The sequence below is a fragment of the Phoxinus phoxinus genome (assembly GCF_949152265.1).
Source record: "Phoxinus phoxinus genome assembly, chromosome: 1".
NCBI lineage: Eukaryota > Metazoa > Chordata > Actinopteri > Cypriniformes > Leuciscidae > Phoxinus > Phoxinus phoxinus.
Genome location: NC_136876.1, coordinates 11040533 through 11064531, shown reverse-complemented (window position 1 = coordinate 11064531; position 23999 = coordinate 11040533). Strand labels below are relative to the sequence as shown.

General features: G+C 39.2%; 1 protein-coding gene across 4 annotated transcripts in view; it reads left to right on the top strand.

Moving 5' to 3' along the window:
- Positions 1-21785, top strand: part of zc3h7ba (zinc finger CCCH-type containing 7Ba) — a 35563-nt gene extending 13778 nt beyond the window's left edge. Inside the window, exons 13-24 of one of the 4 annotated variants that reach the window (XM_079615655.1) lie at positions 377-538; positions 1187-1392; positions 2388-2488; positions 2990-3171; positions 3913-3968; positions 13026-13264; positions 13356-13461; positions 15475-15583; positions 18307-18434; positions 18511-18680; positions 21084-21300; positions 21532-21785. In XM_079615655.1, coding sequence (XP_079471781.1) covers positions 377-538; positions 1187-1392; positions 2388-2488; positions 2990-3171; positions 3913-3968; positions 13026-13264; positions 13356-13461; positions 15475-15583; positions 18307-18434; positions 18511-18680; positions 21084-21264 — 1640 coding nt within the window. In that variant the 3' untranslated portion in view covers positions 21265-21300; positions 21532-21785. Of the gene's footprint in view, positions 1-376; positions 539-1186; positions 1393-2387; positions 2489-2989; positions 3172-3912; positions 3969-13025; positions 13265-13355; positions 13462-15474; positions 15584-18306; positions 18435-18507; positions 18681-21083 lie in introns of all 4 variants that reach the window. The other 3 variants (XM_079615653.1, XM_079615652.1, XM_079615654.1) reach the window with 3 other exon arrangements.
- Positions 21786-23999: the final 2214 nt, after the last annotated feature.

Here is a 23999-nt window from a genome sequence, read left to right as displayed (position 1 = left end):
ATCTATCTATCTATCTATCTATCTATCTATCTATCTATCTATCTATCTATCTATCTATCATCCATCTATCTATCTATTTCTCATCTATCCATCTATCTATCTATCTATCTATCTATCTATCTATCTATCTATCTATCTATCTATCATCCATCTATCTATCTATTTCTCATCTATCCATCTATCTATCTATTTCTCATCTATCTGTCCATCTATCTCTCTCATCTGATTTCACTCAACATGGGGTCAGGAGAGCTATCAGATATTCTGTTGTAAAAGTAATGCTACTTTACTAGTTACTTGAAAGTAATCTGATTACGTAACTCTCGTAACTCCCAACTCTGGCTTTACATCATGTGTCTGTGTGTCTCTCTCTCAGGTCCAGGTGTGCTGGATTTTGAACTCAGGTCTGATGTGAACCACAGCTGTCAGAAGGATCTTCTGCTGTGCCGGCGGGGGGGCGGAGCTAACTCACCCTGGAGGCGGATCCGGCCCCGCCCAACTCGCAACAACTTCCAGGCCGCCTTCATGCTCTGCAGAGGTGCGTCACATGAGTGATTTAATTAACGAGTACTAGGGATGTGACGTGAGGATATTTTCCCACCGGTTAATTGACATGTGAGAATACCGGTATCACCGGCGGGGGCTTTTAAATCGCTAACTTAAAGGCGAAAGTGTTTTAAAAGCTCCCGCCCGTTGACGCGTGTGGCCGTGCGCATTTTAGTTTCACTTTCAAATTTGCACCAATTTGGGTGCGGATTGCTTGAATTCATTAGCTTATTATTCTTAATGAAAAACACAACAACAAAACAGTAAATTGACAAATTGGCTTAAATAGGCGCTTTTACATTTCGCTTTGACACCAAATATTGTTCCATCATCTTGTCAGTCAGTTTCTCACTCTCGTGATGAATGAAATCTGACGACTGCTGCTGATCTGTGCTGCGACTCGTTCATCTGTGCTCACGATTTATTCAGCAGACACGTTCAGTTTTTAATTGTAGTGACTGTTTGCTAACTGAACTAAATTATTTAAAAAAAATTATAAAAATCGACGGTGGGGGGGGGGCGGTGCTGCGCTGGGAAAGTGATGTAATTTCAATTGCTTCTGAACACTGGTAACACCGACTATCGTAGCAAGCCTAACTAGTACCTTGATTAATGGTATTATTTTTCTGTGTGTGTGTAGAGGTGTTGGAGACTCGGGTGTGTAAGTACGGTGAGGGCTGCACGTTTGCATATTGTCAAGAAGAGATCGACGTGTGGACGCAGGAGAGGCGGGGCTTACTGGTCCGAGAGCTGCTCTTCAATCCACTGGCGGCCAATGGGACACAAGCACTCAGCGTCATCACACTCCTGAACATGCACATGGGCATGTTCATGTTCCTCTGTGAGGTAAGAACACACACACACACAATTTGTGGTGAAAATTTTTACGATTCGATACCAGTCTTGAGATTTTTACTGATGGATTTATTCCTCAGTTGAAAGAGTCTATAATGGGGTGTTACTGATATACAGTGAGTGCTTTACACGAAAAGGATTTGTAAAATAAAATAAATAATCACGAGAGATGCTTAAGAATAAAAAATAACAATAAAAGCTAAGAATAAAAAATGATTAATTTATTTAAAATGTGTTAAAAAATTTATTTTATTCAGCTATAGTTTTTGTCCTTTACATTTAGTCAAAAAGTTATTGTCATATTCATTAATATTAGTCAGTTTTACTATAAAACTAACAAAAGCTAAAATTGCATCTAATTGTAGACAATGAAAACATTTCTTTGACGAGTGCAAAATAAAACTAAATATTCAAACCCTTTACATTAATTGAATCGACATTTAAAGGTGTATAAACACAAACATATTGTTTTGTTAACTTAATCTGTTGAAATAAGATATAATAACATTATATTGACTATGATTTGATATTTCCAAACATTCTTGTTGATTCTAGAAGTTCTTCTTCCAAAAAATTGTTTGTTCATTATTAATGTTTTGCCCTGTTTTGCTTGTCATATTTTGTCAACATCATGTTTTAATTAATGCATTTAAGTATTGTTGTGTGATTATTATTTTTTTAAATATATAATTATTGACTAAATAAAAAAAACATTGTTAATGATCACTTTAATTAAAAATGAGCACTGACCCTTATGTAGGACAAACCAGCTTTTTCTAGAGCACTTACACTTTATATCATGTAAGTGACATAATTTTACACAGATAAATATGTATCTAGGTAAAGCTATTCTGTAAAAGTGTAAATAATGACCTGGTTCAGTGCTGTGGATGTTGAGTTGTGCGTTTCGAATGGCTAACGCTTCTCTGTGTGTGTGTGTGTCTCTGTTGTAATGCTGACACACACGCGTGTCTGTCCCTCATCAGGCCTGTTTTGACTGTAAACCCAGAATGATCAGCAGACGCTGGAAGGAGAATCCAGCTGTGTGTGCCAATCTACAAACACAACATCAGTTCGACAAGAAGAAGTACGTGAGAACATCATCCATCTAGTGTTGTCAAACGCATCTAGTCAGCAGTACTGAAATTTACAAATGTGACGACACCAGCATTTCCCTCTAGCATTTTGAGCGCTGTTGAACAGATTCTTAATCACCTCTGATGCGCTCAACATGTATGTCTCTGATTGACTACAATCATCAACAATGACATCTTTGACACTCTTCACCGAATGCTTACACAGGAGCTCTTAAAAGCAGCGGATGTATTAGGCCACATTTTTCAAATTTAAGTACCGACTTAGTACTGAAGTCGGTAATTTTGACAACATTACATCCATCCATCATCTATCCATCCATCCATGTATCATCCTTCCTTCCTTCCTTCCTTCTATCTATCTATCTATCGTTCCATCCAAAATTTTGTTTTTTTTTATCATTATATCTAACTGTCTGTCCATCCATCTGTGTGTAATGTGTATATATTATAGTTAAAGCATCTCTGTGTCTCTCTCTCTCTCTGTCGTTCAGGTGTTTGGTTCACGTGGTGAAGAGCAGCGCTGTGAGTTACAGTAAGATCCGAGCGCTGAGTCCTCACTGTCAGTTTGACATGTGTCGTCACGAGCTCAGTCTCGGCTGCAAGAGGGAGGACGGCTGCTGCTTCGCTCACTCGCTCATCGAACTGCAGATCTGGATCCTGCAGAGAGACTCGGGTATACACACACACACACACACACACACACATTAGAGACTCTGTTACACACACACACACACACACACACACATTAGAGACTCTGTTACACACACACACATACATACATCAGAAACTCTGGTACACACACACACATTATAGACTCTGGTACACACACACACACACACACACATTAGAGACTCTAGTACACGCACTGGAGATCACACACATACACACACACACTAAAACATACAGTAGAGCCTCTGTTACACATACATACTGGAGAACACACACACACACACACAATACATTTACACACCTGTTATTGACATGCGACCGAAAACATAACATGGCACAAAAAAAGCTTTAAAAAAAAAAAGCAGAGTGGGACAAAAAAACATTCTTTTAGTCGAATATCTGTATATACTTCATATGTAGCTCACTTGTTTTATTGTTTTATGTTTTATTGACTTTTCAGCATTATTACAAGTGTCATAAAAATAACTGAATTATTTTACTGTTACAATGAAACATAAATACTAAATAGACCAACAATTTAAAATAGAAAATAATTTAAAAATAGAGCAAAGGTTTACATATACAAATGATCTGCATTTATTCGTTCAACAATTTTCATCACAGTGTGTTGTGATGTTTGATATTGTTCATTTCTTTGAGTGTTTAAAAATGAGTTTTTGCACAATAATAATTGACAGGATTGTTTTCTCTCTTTTTCTCTCCCTCTTCATCGCTCTGTGTTTAGGAATCAGCCATGAAGAGATCGTGCAGGAGTCCATAAAACACTGGAACAAACAGCGTGTGAGTCTCTTCTCAATGATTACATAACGTTAATATAATCTCAAAGTATTTATTAAATAGTTATCATTATGTATTCAGCCTGGTGCTGTTCTAAAGTTGTATGACTTGTTTGAGAAAATGTTCTTCTCTTGCTTGTCAAAACATGTTTATTAGATTTTAATTTAGATCAGTAATTTGTGCTTTTAATATTTTGCTCTATTTTATTTCTGGTCTTTTAATATTGATGTTTCATTATAACAACTAAATAATTCAGTCTTTTAATGACAATTTTCCTTAAAGCTGCAGTGTGTAATTTTTAGCAGCATCTAGTGGTGAGGTTGCGAATTGCACCCAACAGAAGTTACGGTGGCCGACAGGAAGTGATGTCGTAGTCTGAGACAGCAGAGAGTAGCGAGTTCAGCAATGAGGTTTATTTACAGAAATTAAGAAATCAGGTTTACTTAATTATTCAGTAAAACGATATTTAGGGGCCAAGCACTGAAAGTGCGTAGGCACCTATTGTTTCTGTTCCCGTTCCTATTATTAGGGGCCAAGCACTGAAGGTGCGGGCACCTATTGTATCTGTTCCCGTTCTTATTCTTCTTCTTTTTTTTCTTTTTTTTCTTCCGACTGGGCGTCTATGGCAGCCTATAGAACCGTTTGCGGGAAACTTATACAAATTGGCACAGTGATAGAGGACAGCCTGAACTATCACCATAGCAAATTTGGAGTCTCCAACTCATTCCCTCTAGCGCCACCAGCTGTCCAAAGTTTCACTCATGTTTATGCTAATAACTTTTGAACCACAAGGGCTAGAAACAAAATTCTTTTTTCCTCTGATTCCTGAGATCACGACGATTCGACTGCACCATATGACGTCATTTTCCGTCATAATAGTTTTCCCGCCATTTAGAATTTTCCGAAAAACCTACTTTTTCGAACTCCTCCTAGGCCGTTGCTCCGAATTTCACGAAAAATTAACCAGATCATCTCCAGACCTTGACGACCAAAAGTTATGGAATTCAAGTTGATTCGAATTACCGTTCTCGAATACCACGCAAATAAATTTTACGTAGCGCTTGCGAAAACAGACGTAAGGCCGTATCTCCACAACGCTTTATCGGATTCAGACCAAATTTGGTACATGTCATCACAAGCATGACCTGAGGCTACATGCTGCGTTTCGGCGCAGCGCCACCTACTGGTCCGGAGATATGAAGAATTTATGTTTTTGCTTATAACTTCTGAACAGTTTGTCCAAAAATCACAAAAGTGGTCTCGTTAGATTCAGGGCGTCGTGCTGAGTTGACTGATATCCAATTTTCCCATATCGGCCATTTTGGCTGTCGGCCATTTTGAATTATGTGCTAAAATGCTGTATTTTATGAACGCCTGAACGTATCGTTACGAAACTCAGTATGGGTCATCAGTACAACGCCCTAAAAGTACTCAAAAATTTATGAGACAGCGCCACCTTTTGGTCAAAAGTTATAATGAAATTTCCAAAAATGCTAATAACTTTTGAATAAATTTGCCTATAGTAATGACACTGATCTCAATAGATTCCTTGGGTTATGCTGAAAACATAGATACCAATTTTGCCATAGTCAATCAAAGTTCCTGTCCGCCATCTTTATTTTCTTTTAAAACCTACTTTTTCGAACTCCTCCTAGACCGAACGTCCGATTTTCACCAAAATCGGATCGTGTCATCTCCAGACTGTGCCGAGTAAAAGTTATGGATTTCGTGTCGATAGACAAAACCGTTTTCGTATACCGCAGTGGCAAAGTTGAGGCATGATGCCAAAATGACTATTCAGGCTTTATATCTGCAATGCCTTGACATATTGACACCAAACTTTGTATGTGTCATTGTCACTTCACTCTGACCACATCACATCAGTTTCGTAACTGCGCCACCTATTGGTCGAAAGTGATAATCATATTTTTAGTTATTGTATGTGATTTTTCAACCATTTTGCCAAAATTCATCTTCAAATGTCTTTAATTGCTCCTTGCTGCAGTGGGTCTCACACTCCCAGCCACTTTGGCATGTCTTGTCGTCTTGCTTGCGCTTGGCCCCGGTGATTGCTGCTTGCAGCTATATTTAGGGGCCAAGCACTGAAGGTGCGGGCACCTATTGTATCTGTTCCCGTTCTTCTTCTTCTTCTTTTTTTTCTTCCGACTGGGCGTCTATGGCAGCCCATAGAAGCGTATGCGGGAAAGTTGTTTTGGTTTGACATTCTGATAGAGGACATTCCCAACATCAAATACACCAATTTTGGTGTTTCTAACTCATTCCCTCTAGCGCCACCACCTGTCCAAAGTTTCAGAAATTGTATGCTAATAACTTTTGAACCGTAAGGCCTATCAACAAAATTCTTTTTTCCTCTGATTCCTGAGCTCATGCCGATTCGATTGCACTCTATGACGTCATTTTCCGTCATAATAGTTTTCCCGCCATTTTGAATTTTCCAAAAAACCTACTTTTTCGAACTCCTCCTAGGCCGTTGCTCCGAATTTCACGAAAATTGAACCAGATCAACTCCAGACCATGACAACAAAAAGTTATGGAATTCAAGTTGATTCGAATTACCGTTCTCGAATACCGCGCAAATAAATTTTACGTAGCGCTTGCAAAAACAGACGTAAGGCCGTATCTCCACAACGCTTTATCGGATTCAGACCAAATTTGGTACATGTCATCACAAGCATGACCTGAGGCTACATGCTGCGTTTCGGCGCAGCGCCACCTACTGGTCCGGAGATATGAAGAATTTATATTTTTGCTTATAACTTCTGAACGGTTTGTCCAAAAATCACAAAAGTGGTCTCGTTAGATTCAGGGCATCGTGCTGAGTCGACTGATATCCAATTTTCCCATATCGGCCATTTTGGCTGATGGCCATTTTGAATTATGTGCTAAAATGCTGTATTTTATGAACGCATGAACGTATCGTTACGAAACTCAGTATGGGTCATCAGTACAACGCCCTAAAAGTACTCAAAAATTTATGAGACAGCGCCACCTTTTGGTCAAAAGTTATAATGAAATTTCCAAAAATGCTAATAACTTTTGAATAAATTTGCCTATAGTAATGACACTGATCTCAATAGATTCCTTGGGTTATGCTGAAAACATAGATACCAATTTTGCCATAGTCAGCCAAACTTCCTGTCCGCCATCTTTATTTTCTTTTAAAACCTACTTTTTCGAACTCCTCCTAGACCGAACGTCCGATTTTCACCAAAATCGGATCGTGTCATCTCCAGACCGTGCCGAGTAAAAGTTATGGATTTCGTGTCGATAGACAAAACCGTTTTCGTATACCGCAGTGTCAAAGTTGAGGCATGATGCCAAAATGACTATTCAGGCTTTATATCTGCAATGCCTTGACATATTGACACCAAAACTTTGTATGTGTCATTGTCACTTCACTCTGACCACATCACATCAGTTTCGTAACTGCGCCACCTATTGGTCGAAAGTGATAATCATATTTTTAGTTATTGTATGTGATTTTTCAACCATTTTGCCAAAATTCATCTTCAAATGTCTTTAATTGCTCCTTGCTGCAGTTTGTCTCACACTTTCAGCCATGTAGGCATATCTCGTCGTCTGCTTTTGCGCTTGGCCCCGGTGATTGCTGCTTGCAGCTATATTTATTAGGGGCCAAGCACTGAAAGTGCGGAGGCACCTATTGTTTTCGTTCCGGTTCTTATTATTATTATTAGGGGCCAAGCACTGAAGGTGCGGGCACCTATTGTATCTGTTCCGGTTCTTATTCTTCTTCCTTTTTTTTCTTTTTCCGACTGGGCGTCTATGGCAGCCTATAGAACCGTTTGCGGGAAACTTATGAAAATTGGCACAGTGATAGAGGACAGCCTGAACTATCACCATAGCAAATTTGGAGTCTCCAACTCATTCCCTCTAGCGCCACCAGCTGTCCAAAGTTTCACTCATGTTTATGCTAATAACTTTTGAACCACAAGGGCTAGAAACAAAATTATTTTTTCCTCTGATTCCTGAGCTCATGACGATTCGAATGCACCATATGACGTCATTTTCCGTCATAATAGTTTTCCCGCCATTTTGAATTTTCCAAAAAACCTACTTTTTCGAACTCCTCCTAGGCCGTTGCTCCGAATTTCACGAAAAATTAACCAGATCATCTCCAGACCTTGACGACCAAAAGTTATGGAATTCAAGTTGATTCGAATTACCGTTCTCGAATACCGCGCAAATAAATTTTACGTAGCGCTTGCGAAAACAGACGTAAGGCCGTATCTCCACAACGCTTTATCGGATTCAGACCAAATTTGGTACATGTCATCACAAGCATGACCTGAGGCTACATGCTGCGTTTCGGCGCAGCGCCACCTACTGGTCCGGAGATATGAAGAATTTGTTTTTGCTTATAACTTCTGAACGGTTTGTCCAAAAATCACAAAAGTGGTCTCGTTAGATTCAGGGCGTCGTGCTGAGTTGACTGATATCCAATTTTCCCATATCGGCCATTTTGGCTGTCGGCCATTTTGAATTATGTGCTAAAATGCTGTATTTTATGAACGCATGAACGTATCGCTACGAAACTCAGTATGGGTCATCAGTACAACGCCCTAAAGGTACTCAAAAATTTATGAGACAGCGCCACCTTTTGGTCAAAAGTTATAATGAAATTTCCAAAAATGCTAATAACTTTTGAATAAATTAGCCTATAGTAATGACACTGGTCTCAATAGATTCCTTGGGTTATGCTGAAAACATAGATACCAATTTTGCCATAGTCAGCCAAACTTCCTGTCCGCCATATTTATTTTCTTTTAAAACCTACTTTTTCAAACTCCTCCTAGACCGAACGTCCGATTTTCACCAAAATCGGATCGTGTCATCTCCAGGCCGTGCCGAGTAAAAGTCATGGATTTCGTGTCGATAGACGAAACCGTTTTCGTATACCGCAGTGGCAAAGTTGAGGCATGATGCCAAAATGACTATTCAGGCTTTATATCTGCAATGCCTTGACATATTGACACCAAACTTTGTATGTGTCATTGTCACTTCACTCTGACCACATCACATCAGTTTCGTAACTGCGCCACCTACTGGTCGAAAGTGATAATCATATTTTTAGTTATTGTATGTGATTTTTCAACCATTTTGCCAAAATTCATCTTCAAATGTCTTTAATTGCTCCTTGCCGCAGTTTGTCTCACACTTTCAGCCATGTAGGCATATCTCGTCGTCTGCTTTTGCGCTTGGCCCCGTAATGGCTGCTTGCAGCTATATTTAGGGGCCAAGCACTGAAGGTGCGGGCACCTATTGTATCTGTTCCCGTTCTTATTCTTCTTTTTCTTTTTCTTTTTCTTTTTCTTCTTTTTCTTCCGACTGGGCGTCTATGGCAGCCTATAGAACCGTTTGCGGGAAACTTATACAAATTGGCACAGTGATAGAAGATAGCCTGAACTATCACCATAGCAAATTTGGAGTCTCCAACTCATTCCCTCTAGCGCCACCAGCTGTCCAAAGTTTCACTCATGTTTATGCTAATAACTTTTGAACCACAAGGGCTAGAAACAAAATTCTTTTTTCCTCTGATTCCTGAGCTCATGACGATTCGACTGCACCCTATGACGTCATTTTCCGTCATAATAGTTTTCCCGCCATTTTGAATTTTCCGAAAAAACTACTTTTTCGAACTCCTCCTAGGCCGTTGCTCCGAATTTCACGAAAAATGAACCAGATCATCTCCAGACCTTGACGACCAAAAGTTATGGAATTCAAGTTGATTCTAATTACCGTTCTCGAATACCGCGCAAATAAATTTTACGTAGCGCTTGCAAAAACAGACGTAAGGCCGTATCTCCACAACGCTTTATCGGATTCAGACCAAATTTGGTACATGTCATCACAAGCATGACCTGAGGCTACATGCTGCGTTTCGGCGCAGCGCCACCTACTGGTCCGGAGATATGAAGAATTTATATTTTTGCTTATAACTTCTGAACGGTTTGTCCAAAAATCACAAAAGTGGTCTCGTTAGATTCAGGGCATCGTGCTGAGTCGACTGATATCCAATTTTCCCATATCGGCCATTTTGGCTGTCGGCCATTTTGAATTATGTGCTAAAATGCTGTATTTTATGAACGCATGAACGTATCGTTACGAAACTCAGTATGGGTCATCAGTACAACGCCCTAAAAGTACTCAAAAATTTATGAGACAGCGCCACCTTTTGGTCAAAAGTTATAATGAAATTTCCAAAAATGCTAATAACTTTTGAATAAATTTGCCTATAGTAATGACACTGATCTCAATAGATTCCTTGGGTTATGCTGAAAACATAGATACCAATTTTGCCATAGTCAATCAAAGTTCCTGTCCGCCATCTTTATTTTCTTTTAAAACCTACTTTTTCGAACTCCTCCTAGACCGAACGTCCGATTTTCACCAAAATCGGATCGTGTCATCTCCAGACTGTGCCGAGTAAAAGTTATGGATTTCGTGTCGATAGACAAAACCGTTTTCGTATACCGCAGTGGCAAAGTTGAGGCATGATGCCAAAATGACTATTCAGGCTTTATATCTGCAATGCCTTGACATATTGACACCAAACTTTGTATGTGTCATTGTCACTTCACTCTGACCACATCACATCAGTTTCGTAACTGCGCCACCTATTGGTCGAAAGTGATAATCATATTTTTAGTTATTGTATGTGATTTTTCAACCATTTTGCCAAAATTCATCTTCAAATGTCTTTAATTGCTCCTTGCTGCAGTGGGTCTCACACTCCCAGCCACTTTGGCATGTCTTGTCGTCTTGCTTGCGCTTGGCCCCGGTGATTGCTGCTTGCAGCTATATTTATTATTATTCTTCATTGTTCCGACTGGGAGTCTATGGCAGCCCATAGAACCGCTTGCGGGAAAGTTATGAAATTTGGCACACATATAGAGGACAGTCTGAACTATCACCATAGTAAATTTGGAGTCTCCAAATCAATCCCTCTAGCGCCACCAACTGTCCAAAGTTGCACTCATGTTTATGCTAATAACTTTTGAACCACAAGGGCTAGAAACAAAATTCTTTTTCCCTCTGATTCCTGAGATCAGGACGATTCGACTGCACCCTATGACGTCATTTTCCGTCATAATAGTTTTCCCGCCATTTTGAATTTTCCGAAAAACCTACTTTTTCGAACTCCTCCTAGGCCGTTGGTCCGAATTTCACGAAAATTGAACCAGATCATCTCGAGACTGTGCCGACAAAAAGTTATGGAAATCAAGTTGATTCGAATTACCGTTCTTGAATACCGCGCAAATAAATTTTACGTAGCACTTGCGAAAACAGGCTCAATGCTGTATCTCCACAACGCTTTATCAGATTCAGACCAAATTTGGTACATGTTGTCACAAGCATGACCTGAGGCTACATGCTGCGTTTCGGCGCAGCGCCACCTACTGGTCCGGAGATATGAAGAATTTATGTTTTTGCCTTTAACTTCTGAACGGTTTGTCCAAAAATCACAAAAGTGGTCTCGTTAGATTCAGGGCGTCATGCTGAGTCGACTGATATCCAATTTTCCCATATCGGCCATTTTGGCTGTCGGCCATTTTGAATTATGTGCTAAAATGCTGTATTTTATGAACGCATGAACGTATCGTTACCAAACTCAGTATTGGTCATCAGTACAAGGCCCTAAAGCTACTCAAAAGATTATGATACAGCGCCACCTTTTGGTCAAAAGTTGTAACAAAATTTCCCAAAATGCTAATAACTTTTGCATACATTTGCCTATAGTAATGACACTGGTCTTAATAGATTCCTTGGGTTATGCTGAAAACATAGATACCAATTTCTTCATAGTCAGCCAAACTTCCTGTCCGCCATCTTTATTTCCTTTTAAAATGTACTTTTTCGAACTCCTCCTAGACCGGCTGTCCGATTTTCACCAAAATCGGATCGTGTCATCTCCAGACCGTGCCAAGTAAAAGTTATGGATTTCGTGTCAATAGACAAAACCATGGTCGTATACCGCTGATGCAAAGTTGAGGCATAATGCCAAATTGACTATTCAGGCTTTATATCTGCAATGCCTTGACATATTGACACCAAACTTTGTATGTGTCGTCGTCACTTCACTCTGACCACATCACAACAGTTTTGTAACTGCGCCACCTATTGGTCGAAAGTGAAAATCTATTAAATCATATTTTTAAGTTAATGCATGTGATTTTTCAACCATTTTGCCAAAATTCATCTTTAAATGTCTTCAATTGCTCCTTGCTGCAGTTGATCTCTCACTCCCAGCCACTTTAGCACGTCTTGTCGTCTTGCTTGCGCTTGGCCCCGGTGATTGCTGCTTGCAGCTATATTTGCGAATATTATTGTTACTTGTTCATCAGTGTTTTATTCACTGACTTTAGCAAGATCTTTGCAGGAAGAACAACATAGTGACGAAACGCGTTTGTCCGTTCAGGGCCACCGTAGAAACATGTCCATGTAAGGAGACCCGCGGTGTGCGTAGATAGAAATGGCTCATTCTAAGGTAATACAAAAATAACAGTTCGTTATGTAAGGTCTTTATACACCACTGAAAACATAGTTATGTATACGATATTACATTTATGTCAGCAGATCCTTCTAAATATTACACAATGCACCTTTAATACCTGTAATAATGCTTGAAGGCCAATAAAACATACCATTTCTCCATTTGTGCTCTGCAAAAGGTCATACAACTTTAGAAGAGCACCAGGGTAAGTAAATAATGATAAATGGTCATTTATAAAATTGAGTTCCAACTCTTCTGGAAGTACATGAATGTGTGTAGCGAGAAAATAAATTAAATGTGATTTATTATTTAGTGAAAATCTTGACTTTTCACGGCGTGAGTCTCATGGGATTTTTAAAATATTTTATTTTAGGTGAATTATCCTTGAAATGCGTAGTGTTAGAGATTTGATCCCTGTGAACGCTAGTGCTAGTGATGACTAACTTAGTAAACCGCATTAAGTAGTACATGTATAGATTGTGTCATAATGCATGTAGTGATCAACTCTTTCTGTCTCTCTTCATCAGCCTGTGATTGTGGCGTCACGATCACCAAACAAAATCACTGCTGCCAAACCAAAAAGTCCAATCAGAGCGGAGCAGACGAATGGGAAGGTGCAGGGAACAGGAAGTGCTGACGCAGCTGAGGTCAAAGGTCACGAGCTGGAGCTGATGCTGAAGTTTGTGTGCGGTCAGTGCTGGAGAGACGCGCTGGTCAGCGAACCGGACCGAGCAATGAAGTACTGCACCGCTAAAGCCCGACACAGGTGCAGACGGACACACACACACACACACACACAGACTGAACACACACACACCACCCCGTCTCACTCTCTTCCTCTGTCTGCCTCGCTTCAGCTGGACCAAAGACAGGAGGGTTTTACTGGTCAAGTCTCACGAGAGGAAGAAGTGGGTCTCAGTGAGGCCTGTGCCCTACGCCAAGACCTTTCCTCAGCAATACGACGTGAGTGAAAACAACTCGTTTGCTCTGTTTGATGCACACATGAGGTTAGTTGACCCGCTGGACTCTGTACTATTCTATATATGTGACCCTGGACCACAAAACCAGGGTCCATTTTTTTAAATTGAGATGTATACACCATCTTAAAGATGAATAAATAAGCTTTCCATCAATGTACGGTTTGTTAGGATAGGACAATATTTGGCCAAGATATTTGAAAATCTGGAATCTGAGGGCGCCAAAAAATCTAAACATTGAGAAAATCGCCTTTACAATTCTACATGTATGGTCACGATTTTGTTGCATTCACTCACACAAATAAATGTTTTATATATTTATGGAAGGAAATTTACAAAATATCTTCATGGAACATGATCTTTACTTAATATCCTAATGATTTTTGGCATAAAAGTAAAATCGATAATTTTGACCCATACTGTTGGCTTTTGCCACAAATAATAAATGAAGGGTCACGTATGATATACTTGTACTAGGGCTGACCCCTAATAGTCGACTTGAAGAGTCTTAGTCGACCAACATTTTATAAGTTTTATAAAAAATAAAACTAAAAAACACTTGAAGAGGTGGTGAAATCACGCAAGCTGTAACGGACAGATCGTTAACGGCATGAAATCCAAACATTCGCCTATCATTTATCGACCTCAGATATATCACTTGAAACATGTAACAGCACTTTACAAGTCTGCTCGCTCTAATGTTAACCTAGACGAATGTCTGCTTTTATTAGGCAGCAGGGGTGGGCAATATAGCCTCAAAATTATATCACGATATTTCAAGAATATTTGCGATAATGATATTTATGACGATATAGACAATTTTTTACGTTTATCTCACCTAAATGTTTGCTCACTCATTGCGTTTTTACAATGGGGTCATTTTGTTGTTAATAGTTTACACAACACACGGAAGCTTGATTTCAATCTTTGAATTAAATTGAAAAAAGTAGTACAAATGTATACAAAATAATAGATACAAATAAAATGTTTTGGGTAGTCTAACATTAGTATTCAGAAATACTACAGAAACTGAATAAAGTAATCAAATGTAAAATTGCAGTCTTTTAGTTCTGATTGCTGACTAAATGAAATGCATAGGCTGTTAATTCTCATTCATTAGCTAGCGCACGGATCCATTGCTGTTTTCATTACACTGTCTGTCACATGTGTTTTATACATAACCCACTGTGTTTACGAGTATACTTACCAACACCGGAATTTTGACACAATTTTGCGTTTTCCCCCCCATTAAAGCGATATAATCCGCAAAAAAATAACTTGTTACTCGCGAGCTGTTTGTGAGGCGTCTTTACTGCAGCCGCAGAGAGAAACCATCTGTCAGAGTGCTGTATAGTTTAAAATCGCTTGAATGTTTAAACTGATAAGACTTAAGGCATGAAAATTATAAACTTTAGTTACAATGCACTGATGGCCCGATTGTGCAGGTGACAATTCAGTCATGTCCCGACTCCTTAGTGTGGTATCGCCGCCTGCAGCGCTCGACGCTTGCCTTGTGCAACATATTTTAAGGAGACGAGAGAGAAATCATTTAGAGAAGACTAAATCATCGTCGGAGGCTGACATGCTGCTCTTACTCTCAGACAGGTGGTGTTGTTGTGCGCTCGAGGGAACGGTAATGTGCCATACGTCATCGCGTCGCTATATCACTGATATCGCGATATGACACTTTTTTCACGACACATTCATAATCATTACGTTTGCCGGTGCGCTGTGGAAAGCTTTATGTTTGAATTTGTGCGCTGATTAATATAAATGCGCAATTAGTCGACTAATGGCTTAAAAGAACAACTACTAGTCGACTAGAAAAATCTTTAGTCGAGGGCAGCCCTAACTTGTACTGTTATAAACTCAAGGTCCTCCATACTATATTAGTCAAGGAAAACTAGTGAAATACCAAGTCTAACAGTCAATCTGCTGAATCATTATTTAATAAGAAACTGTGAGCTCTTGGTGTCTAACACTGAATGTTTCCCCACAGATCTGCATCCATGTGCTGAAGCAGCGTAAATGTCATTACATCGGGAACTGTTCTTTCGCTCACAGTCCGGAGGAGAAGGAGCTGTGGACGTACATGAAGAACAACGGCTGTGAGCGTCTAACCAAACACACAGTCGACACTGATGCTAATTCATGCGCTGAAGCTCAATTCACACACTTTGGGGAACAAATTGCAGTTTTTCTGAGAAAAATATTTGATTTACCTGCAAAGTTGTTCAGAATGAGGAGATCTAACATCTCCTCATTCTCCTCAAGCGCCGAGTAAGCGCCGAACGATTACTCGGCGCTTTGGTATGTGTGAAACATAATATACAATCATTTAAACACGTAAAACATGATAATTCCTCACAGTGGCTCATTTTTCCCTCCTCAAGTTTCAAGAGTCAAACAGGCCCACAACTTTTTATTCTGATAGGCCTTGTTAACCTCGTTTAATAACTGATGAGAGTGGATTGGTGCCAGTCATGTTTTTAAACATATGCGAATGTCTTCATAGACAGTAGACGTCATATAGTCTTCATAGACAATGGGTCTCATTCATGAAACACGAGCAGAACGAATTCTTGTGTAAATCGTGTGTAAAGTGGTTCTGGCGTAAATTTTCGGATTCATTAAAATGTTCGTATTTTCCAAATGTTAGTTGGTACGAAAGAAATCTACACCTGCTCCCAACCACGTGTAAATAGTGCGTTTAACTTCCGAACGTTTTGCTCATTAATAAGGCTGCATTTTAATTCACCTAATCGGGTACATTTACACACAGCATTTTGAAAAAATATTATTATATATAGCAATACATATAGGTTTTTCTTTTTACTTTTATTATGAGAGCCAGTGAGCATCTGCAAACGGTACACTTTAATAAAATAATTAATTGTTTTCAATAGGGCTGGGCTAGCTATATTTTTTCGAAGTGAACTAATTCGTTTTTTGCAGTCGCTTCATGTCGAACCATTTTCTTTTCACTTCTGGGACTGTTCGATTAACAGATGAAACTCCAGTAACTGCGTCTGTAATATGCTGCCAAGCTTCCTTTTTTTAGGACCTGATACGCCACTATAGACTACGCTTGAAAATAAAATGTGGCGTTTTTAATGAACTTCTGATAATAAAATTCTGCATCTGAGAAATTGTTCTTTTTCATTCGCTTTTGAGAAGACATGTTGAAATCCTTCGTTTGGTGTCATAATATGATGCCCATATATAGTTGTCAGTCGGATTTAATGGGCGGGATTTATGGTAATTGAGAATGAGCGTGCACGCGCGTACACACACACGTTTCACTATCACATCTGACGTTTACGAAGTATTTGTGAATCAGGAGAAGAGTTTTCGGGAAGGTCTCTTTACGCGCAAATCACTCACATATTTACTCGTATATTTACGAATGTTTCATGAATGAGGCCCAATGATGGCACCTTGGACAAAGACACTGCAAGCCAATTTTCGTCAGTAAGTCGGACCAGTGGATCCATAGACCATTTTCATGTTTGTTTGTTTTTTATTTTATTTTCTAGCACCAAGCAGTGGTCAAGCAAAACACTTTTTATTCACCAAGTTTGGTGAAATTATCGCATTCTGTTCAAGAGTTAAAGCCATTTAAGCAAGTATGCGTTCATTCCCAATTTGTGCGTTTTGGCATGCCGTTATGGTGATGAATCAAAACGTTGTGTGATAATTATTGACTGGTTTACTGGTAAATGAAGGAATGAAGATTACTGGGATGATCACGCATGAGGCCAGAACGCACTGACGCAAGAAGTCATAATCATAAAGTTCTTATGGAGATGATGTGATTACTCGGCGCTTTGTTAACGCTTTTCTATGTAAATATGACCGTTGCACCACTTCTCGCAGCTTTCTCAGCTTTCTTTTCCGTTCATCAGCGCTGCGGCTCTGCATTTGGATGCTTTTATGCGCATCTTGTGTTTTTAAGAGCAAACACATGTCCTGTTTGATCACCCCCTCATGCCTGTCACTCAGACTTAAAAAAATGTTGTCAAATTGAGCAGATAGTGAAACTAAAGCGCTTCTCCTCATGAGTGTGGGTGAAGACAACGGTGCAGTGTTTAAAGATCACTCGCGATTACTGACATCACAGAATTTACTGGTATTTTGGAGCTGATACCGGTAAAAAGCCAGAACGCTGTTGTTTGTGTGCATTTATTGTGTTGTATTTGTGTATTTATTAGGGGAGTAACGATACCCTCATGTCACGATTCGATACATATCACGATACTGAACTCACGATACGATATTATTGCGATACTCCAAGACTTATGATAAAAGGTTAACAAAAAAATGTCCTGTTGATTAAAATGCTAAATGGTGCTGGAAACCCAACGCACAGGATAATAGAGACACCAGAATAACAATATTCATGATTCTGAAGCTGAAAATACTGAATTATTTTAGACTAATATGTTTGCACTCTTTCACTGACTAGATATATTTAAAATAATGTAGGCCACTTTTTACTGGTAACATCAGACATTTGGCATCATCAGGACCCACAAATATTCCCCCATTGCATTATTATACATTATATTCAATATTATATATAGTAGCTTAATGTAGTACTGACAACTCTGAAAACGTGAATTTTTTTTCTCTTAGTAATTTATATTTTGGGTGAACTATTCACAATACATATTGTTGAATTTTTGTATTGCGATATGTTGTTACACCTTCAGTATTTACCGGTAAAGTCATTATGGTAACTTTGCGGTAATTTACTGGGATTGCTGTGTGAAAGGGGCTATAGTCTGAATGATTGATTGGTTTAATTGCGTTCACATGCTCTCCGCTGCAGTCACAGACGTCCAGCAGGTGTTTGACGTCTGGCTGTCCAATCAGAACAGAGCGTCAGATGGCACCTCGCCGCCTCAGCCAATAGAAGAGAAGCAGATCACCATGCCGACGGACTTTGCAGAGCTGATGGTACGTGTTTATTCTTGCCGTTCTCTGTCTACTGTCCTCTACGTGTGCTAATGGGGTGTGTTTGTTGGTGTAGCAGGACAGCTTCTACTGCCCTCTGTGTGGCAAACACAGTAACAGCGATCGGCAGTGGCAGCAGCACATCTCCTCGGAGAAACACAAGCTCCGGGTGTTTAGCGGAGAGGGAGAGGACGAGAGTCTGACCTGGTCCTATCGCTTCCCTGGACCCTGTTTCTCCATCTGTCCCAGGTACACCACCATCAGTCTTCATCAAGTCGATGAACATCATCAAGGATTCCTCAGACTGGTCAGAGTAAACCAGCTCCCCTCAGCTGCCATTAGTTTGAATAACCAAAGTAACGAAATAATATTATTTTGAATATTCAATATTGATAGTGAATTAATATTAATTGTTACTCGGGGCACGTTTACACAACAACGATGTGCTTAAAACTGAGAAGTTTTTCCTTTAAAGTCCCTGTAAAGTCAAAATTAAGTATGTGTTCCGAGTTTGTCATATCACAGAAAAATGTGTTATTAGCCACCCAGCCAAATTTGAATGATCAAAAAAGCTGGCAAGTACATAAAATAAGCTATCAAAATCTTGAAAAAATTAGCTGTGGTCTCTGCTCTCAAACGCTGGGGGCGTGTCCGCCGGCTGCGCTGAAACCTGTCTGACTGACATCCAACTTCTCGAGTGACTTTATGCATGAAAGACTCGGTCTCTTTTGTGGTCGGAAGGGACTGCTTTGTGAACGGATAGTAGTTTAAATTACTTGGCTAAGGAATCATATTGATCATATAAATAAACAAACAAAAAAAATCACGTTAGAGGGTTGCAGAATTTAGTACTTACTGTGGACTACCTACTATAATTATAACATAAGCACACAAGGCAGCTTACCCTCATTGGTGGGCACGCACTGCCGAGGATGGCACAGTTGTCGGCGCGACGGGAGGATGACGGCCGAGGCGGGAGATAGTCGGTTCGGCCACATTCACCAGTAACAGCGGATTATCAGAGCATCCCAGTTGTCTCCGACGAAAATGTATAAAACTATCCCGTGTAAAATGATCACTACAGAGGCGGGTTTTGGTGGTGATCCTCAGCTCTCCATCAAGGTGGCTCTTCACAAAATTAATCCACCTCTTCTTGATGTGATCGTTTTTAGGAAATTTAAATAAGGACCGATTTGTTTCGTACATGATCGCATCCAGGTAGTAGCCTACGCATTTCCGTGACGAAGGCATAGCTAACTAGCAAACTGTAGGCTGTAGTAATAATAATAACGTTACTGACAATAACTCGCGATTGAGCGCCAAACTGATGTGAATGTGCTCTATTTATATTGTTAGGGAGCGGCCAGCATCAGGGGCTCCAGTGCGTCATCGAGCCCCCGTTTTAGCCCCGCCCAAAAAATCCGGAAAATAGCAATGGTGAAAAACTGTTTAATGGTCTAACTCCATAATTCAGTACTTCGCAGTTCACAGTCTTTGTAATATGTTTTAGCAATACATTTCTAACATTTATAATGTGTTTAGATTTTTTTTTTAGAATTGCCTTTACAGGGACTTTAAGGTTTTCCGCGTACAGACGACACCATTGTCAAAACGATCCGCGAAAACGGCTAAAAACGCTGCATTCTGCTGCCAGGCCACTAGATGGCGATGAAACACTATAGACAACACGTAATACGCATGTGCATGACGTCATCGTCTTCAGAGATTCGCGTTTTTGTTGTTGTTTACACGGAGACCGTTTTCAAAAACTTGCACTTTGAAACACGTTTTCAAAACTTTGCTTTTTCAGGCGTCCAAAACGCCGTTGTCGTGTAAACGAACGGCTAAAACGCTTTACGTTTTTAGTTGTAAACAGCCCCTCAGTCACGTGTCGTTTGATCAGTGAAGCTGGTTTTTAATAGAGAGCCTAAGTCCCGCCCCTCCGCTTCCGGCTCATGGGACCTTATTTCGGAAAAAATATGTATGGAAGTCAATGGCGAGAGATAACTTATCTTTTTATTCCGTCTGAACTGTCCCCTGAACTACACATATGATGTTTGTCAATTTAAAAGGTAAATATGAAAGTCAAGAAAGTCGCAGTTTGTCATAAAACAGAAGAGTAACGTTTAGTTGTATGTGAAAATCGCTCGATGAACTACATCTCTCGTCTCGCACTATGTAGCCTACGTCACAAGATCCGTTGCTCGTATGTGTGTATTCTGGCTCAAAACACGAGTCAGGCATGACGGCGTAACGTTACGATTATAATGTAAGACTATAGAAAAAATGACAGACGTTAGCTTCAGTAAAGTTAGCTTCATTCATTGAGAGAAAAGGTATGACGTCGCATGTGCGCCTTCTGGGTTTGTAGTCTTTGTAATTACGTATTTTCACAGTCTTATACCTCAACAGTTTTACATCAAACTGCGACTTTCTTGACTTTAAAATGTATCTTTTAAATTGACAAACATCATATGTGTAATTCAGGGCACAATTCAAACGAGATCAAAATATTTGTTGTCTCTCGCCATTGACTACCATACAATATTTTTCCGAAATAAGGTCCCATGGTGGTCGACCGGAAGGGGAGGGACTTAGGCTCTCTATTAGCAGTGATCTTTGTCCTCATTGGCTGTGGTGTTTGATTGACAGGTTTGATGATGGTTGTGCTGATGGCATGAGTTGTGACTTCGCTCACAGCGAGGAGGAGCTTCAGGAGTGGCACAAACGGAGGGATTTTCTGCGCTGGACGTTGGACAAAGCCAGAGCCGACATGCTGATTTCTCCAAATGACAACAACTTTGGGATTTACAACTTCCTGCTTCAGCAATAAAACAAACATTTGTACTGTGTCTGAGAGTTTGATCAGGTGAGAGTTACCGCAGGTCCTGATGAGTGTTCACATGTTTTATTGAAGCTGAAAGACGTTGACCTCCAGACTGAACTCCGAAACACGGTGTGTGTTTAATGAACGGATCTTTTACTTCATGTGATGATGTTCAATACATTAGTTTGACTCCGGAGTGAATCTGGATCTTTTGAACTGCTGTTGGTTAGTGTTCATTCTGTTCGTACACTGAATAAACGTTTCATCTGTTAGACGGCGATCAGGACGGTTTGTCTTTCAGCTGTTGATCTGCATGCAGGATTCGTCCAGAACTTCAATAAGATGAGCACAGAAGTGTTATTTTTGTCATTTTTGTTTTGTTTTATTCTTGCGTTAATTCACTGTTTATACGAGAAAATGAAACGGTAAACATTTTGATCATTGTATTATGTTATAAACATTATTTTATGAATTATGTTTAATTGTTTTAGTATCTGTTTTTATTTGAATAAATGAATGGTATTGTATGTCTTCTCTTTTTCTCTTTTCTGAACCCAATATTTCACGTTCGTTATTGATGATCAAAGTAAATGGGTCTTTATTATTTATCGGAAATATTGTCATGTGTTTCGAATATGGTTTAAAATGTATAATTCATGTGCAGGAAAAGTGAGTGTTACAAGCACAAGATTATTAAAAGTTAGTGATTATGGTTTGTGAGGTAAAATTGTATACATTTCATAATCAAGTTCACATGGTTTATTTATGATGGGTCATATTTCCATGCACGCAGATCTGAGGTGTTTGATTTGACTAAACTTCTGTGTTTTCAGTTGAGATTCTCCATTCTTGTCAGAATAATTCAGTGCTTTGCTTTAGCAGTGTCTAATGTGAGTGATTTTACACTGAATGACATCCAAGTTTTCAAAATGTTCTTGCTCTGAAAGGTTGAGAAGTACCAGATTCCATCAATAGCTTTTAATACTTATGATTAATTTACATTTACTAATTAATTTACTACAAACAATTTACCTAAGTAACTTAATAAATGTTGTCATAGCTCTTATTTCTGTGGATATTAGCTACAGACTTGGAGATTAGATTACATCGATATGAATAGCCTACCAATTGCAAATATCTGCCAGCAAGGATAATTTGCATCTACCAAAGATTTTACTTCGTAAATGGTCTGTTATTATTCATAATTTTTATTCTTTGTGAATAAAAGAGATGATTTGAATGGGGCACGAGACAAAGTTTTAATTGTAAAGCAGCGCAGCGCGTGCACGTTCTGTTTAAAGGCTACGCACGCACGCGCATGATTTTCACTTTCCAGCAGACGGTCACAAATAGCAAACTGACATCGAATCAATGTGGAAACAACGTTTCTCGTGACATTGAAACAACATCGTTTTGCTCATCGAATTAACGTTGAATCAACGTCAGACACGCCATTCAACCGCATTTCAATGTTGAATCGATGTTTTATTTTCGGTGTAATAACGTTCTGAAGTTGATTCAATGTTGAAATTTGATTGATGATTGATACTAACCTTTACAACTAAAAATCAACGTTGAATCGACATCGGTCTGCTATCTGGGAAGGAACAAGCCCAGATAGCAGACCGATGTCGATTCAACGTTGATTTTTAGTTGTAAAGGTTAGTATCAATCATCAATCAAATTTCAACGTTGAATCAACTTCAGAACGTTATTACATCGAAAATAAAACATCGATTCAACATTGAAATGCGGTTGAATGGCGTGTCTGACGTTGATTCAACGTTAATTCGATGAGCAAAACGATGTTGTTTCAATGTCACGAGAAACGTTGTTTCCACATTGATTCCATGTCAGTTTGCTATCTGGGAGGTAAGCTCTAAAATTGATCAATCCTGAGTCTGTTCATCGTTTTTGCCTATTTTACGTTTAATCTCAATTTAGATCTGTAGCCTACAGTTCTGTAAACATGAAAGCATTATAATACCGTGTCCTCTCCCATGAGGTGGCCTGAGGTAAAATCTGAGATAATGTAACTTAGGCTAGTTTTATTTATTTTACGTTGGCCACGCGACAAACTACAGAATAAATACTTTAATATTTTGTCAACTTCAATTGTAGTAAGGTTTAAGGTTTTGTTTTTTTTTAAACACCAAATTATCAAATATTCGTATGTCAGCCCCACTGCTCCAGCGAATTGTAGTAAACTTCTAATTTATGAAACTGAAATTGTCATCTTTTTCTCTTTTTTTAAAGCTCGCTTGTTGGCACTTCTCGTGTAGCCTACGCTATTGCCTCTAAGACGAATCACTTTGTTGTATTCCTCACTTTGGATAAAAGTGTCTTCTAAATGAAGAAATATGTAAAATGTAAATTGATTTTCTTAGTAATGCGTCTCTAGTGAACACTGACAATCATCGCGATCAACAGATGTGTGTTTGCAACATCAGCATGGGAAGGAATCATTTTGATAAAGATTATTTAGCTTTAAATACACTCACCAACAAATAAAGAGCAATAAATGAAAACACACTTGCAAATAAAGTGCATTGAGTCTCTTTTTTATTATTATTATTATGTTGCTGATTCAATGTTTTCTAGCATTTAACTTTTGAGAGTTTGATGATTCAGGTTCATTTTGAACGCATTTTGTTCACATTAACCTAAATAAATCCTGACACTGCCATCTGACCTGCTGACAATGCCGGCGTAGATGATCAGAAACTCCACCCTCTTGCAAC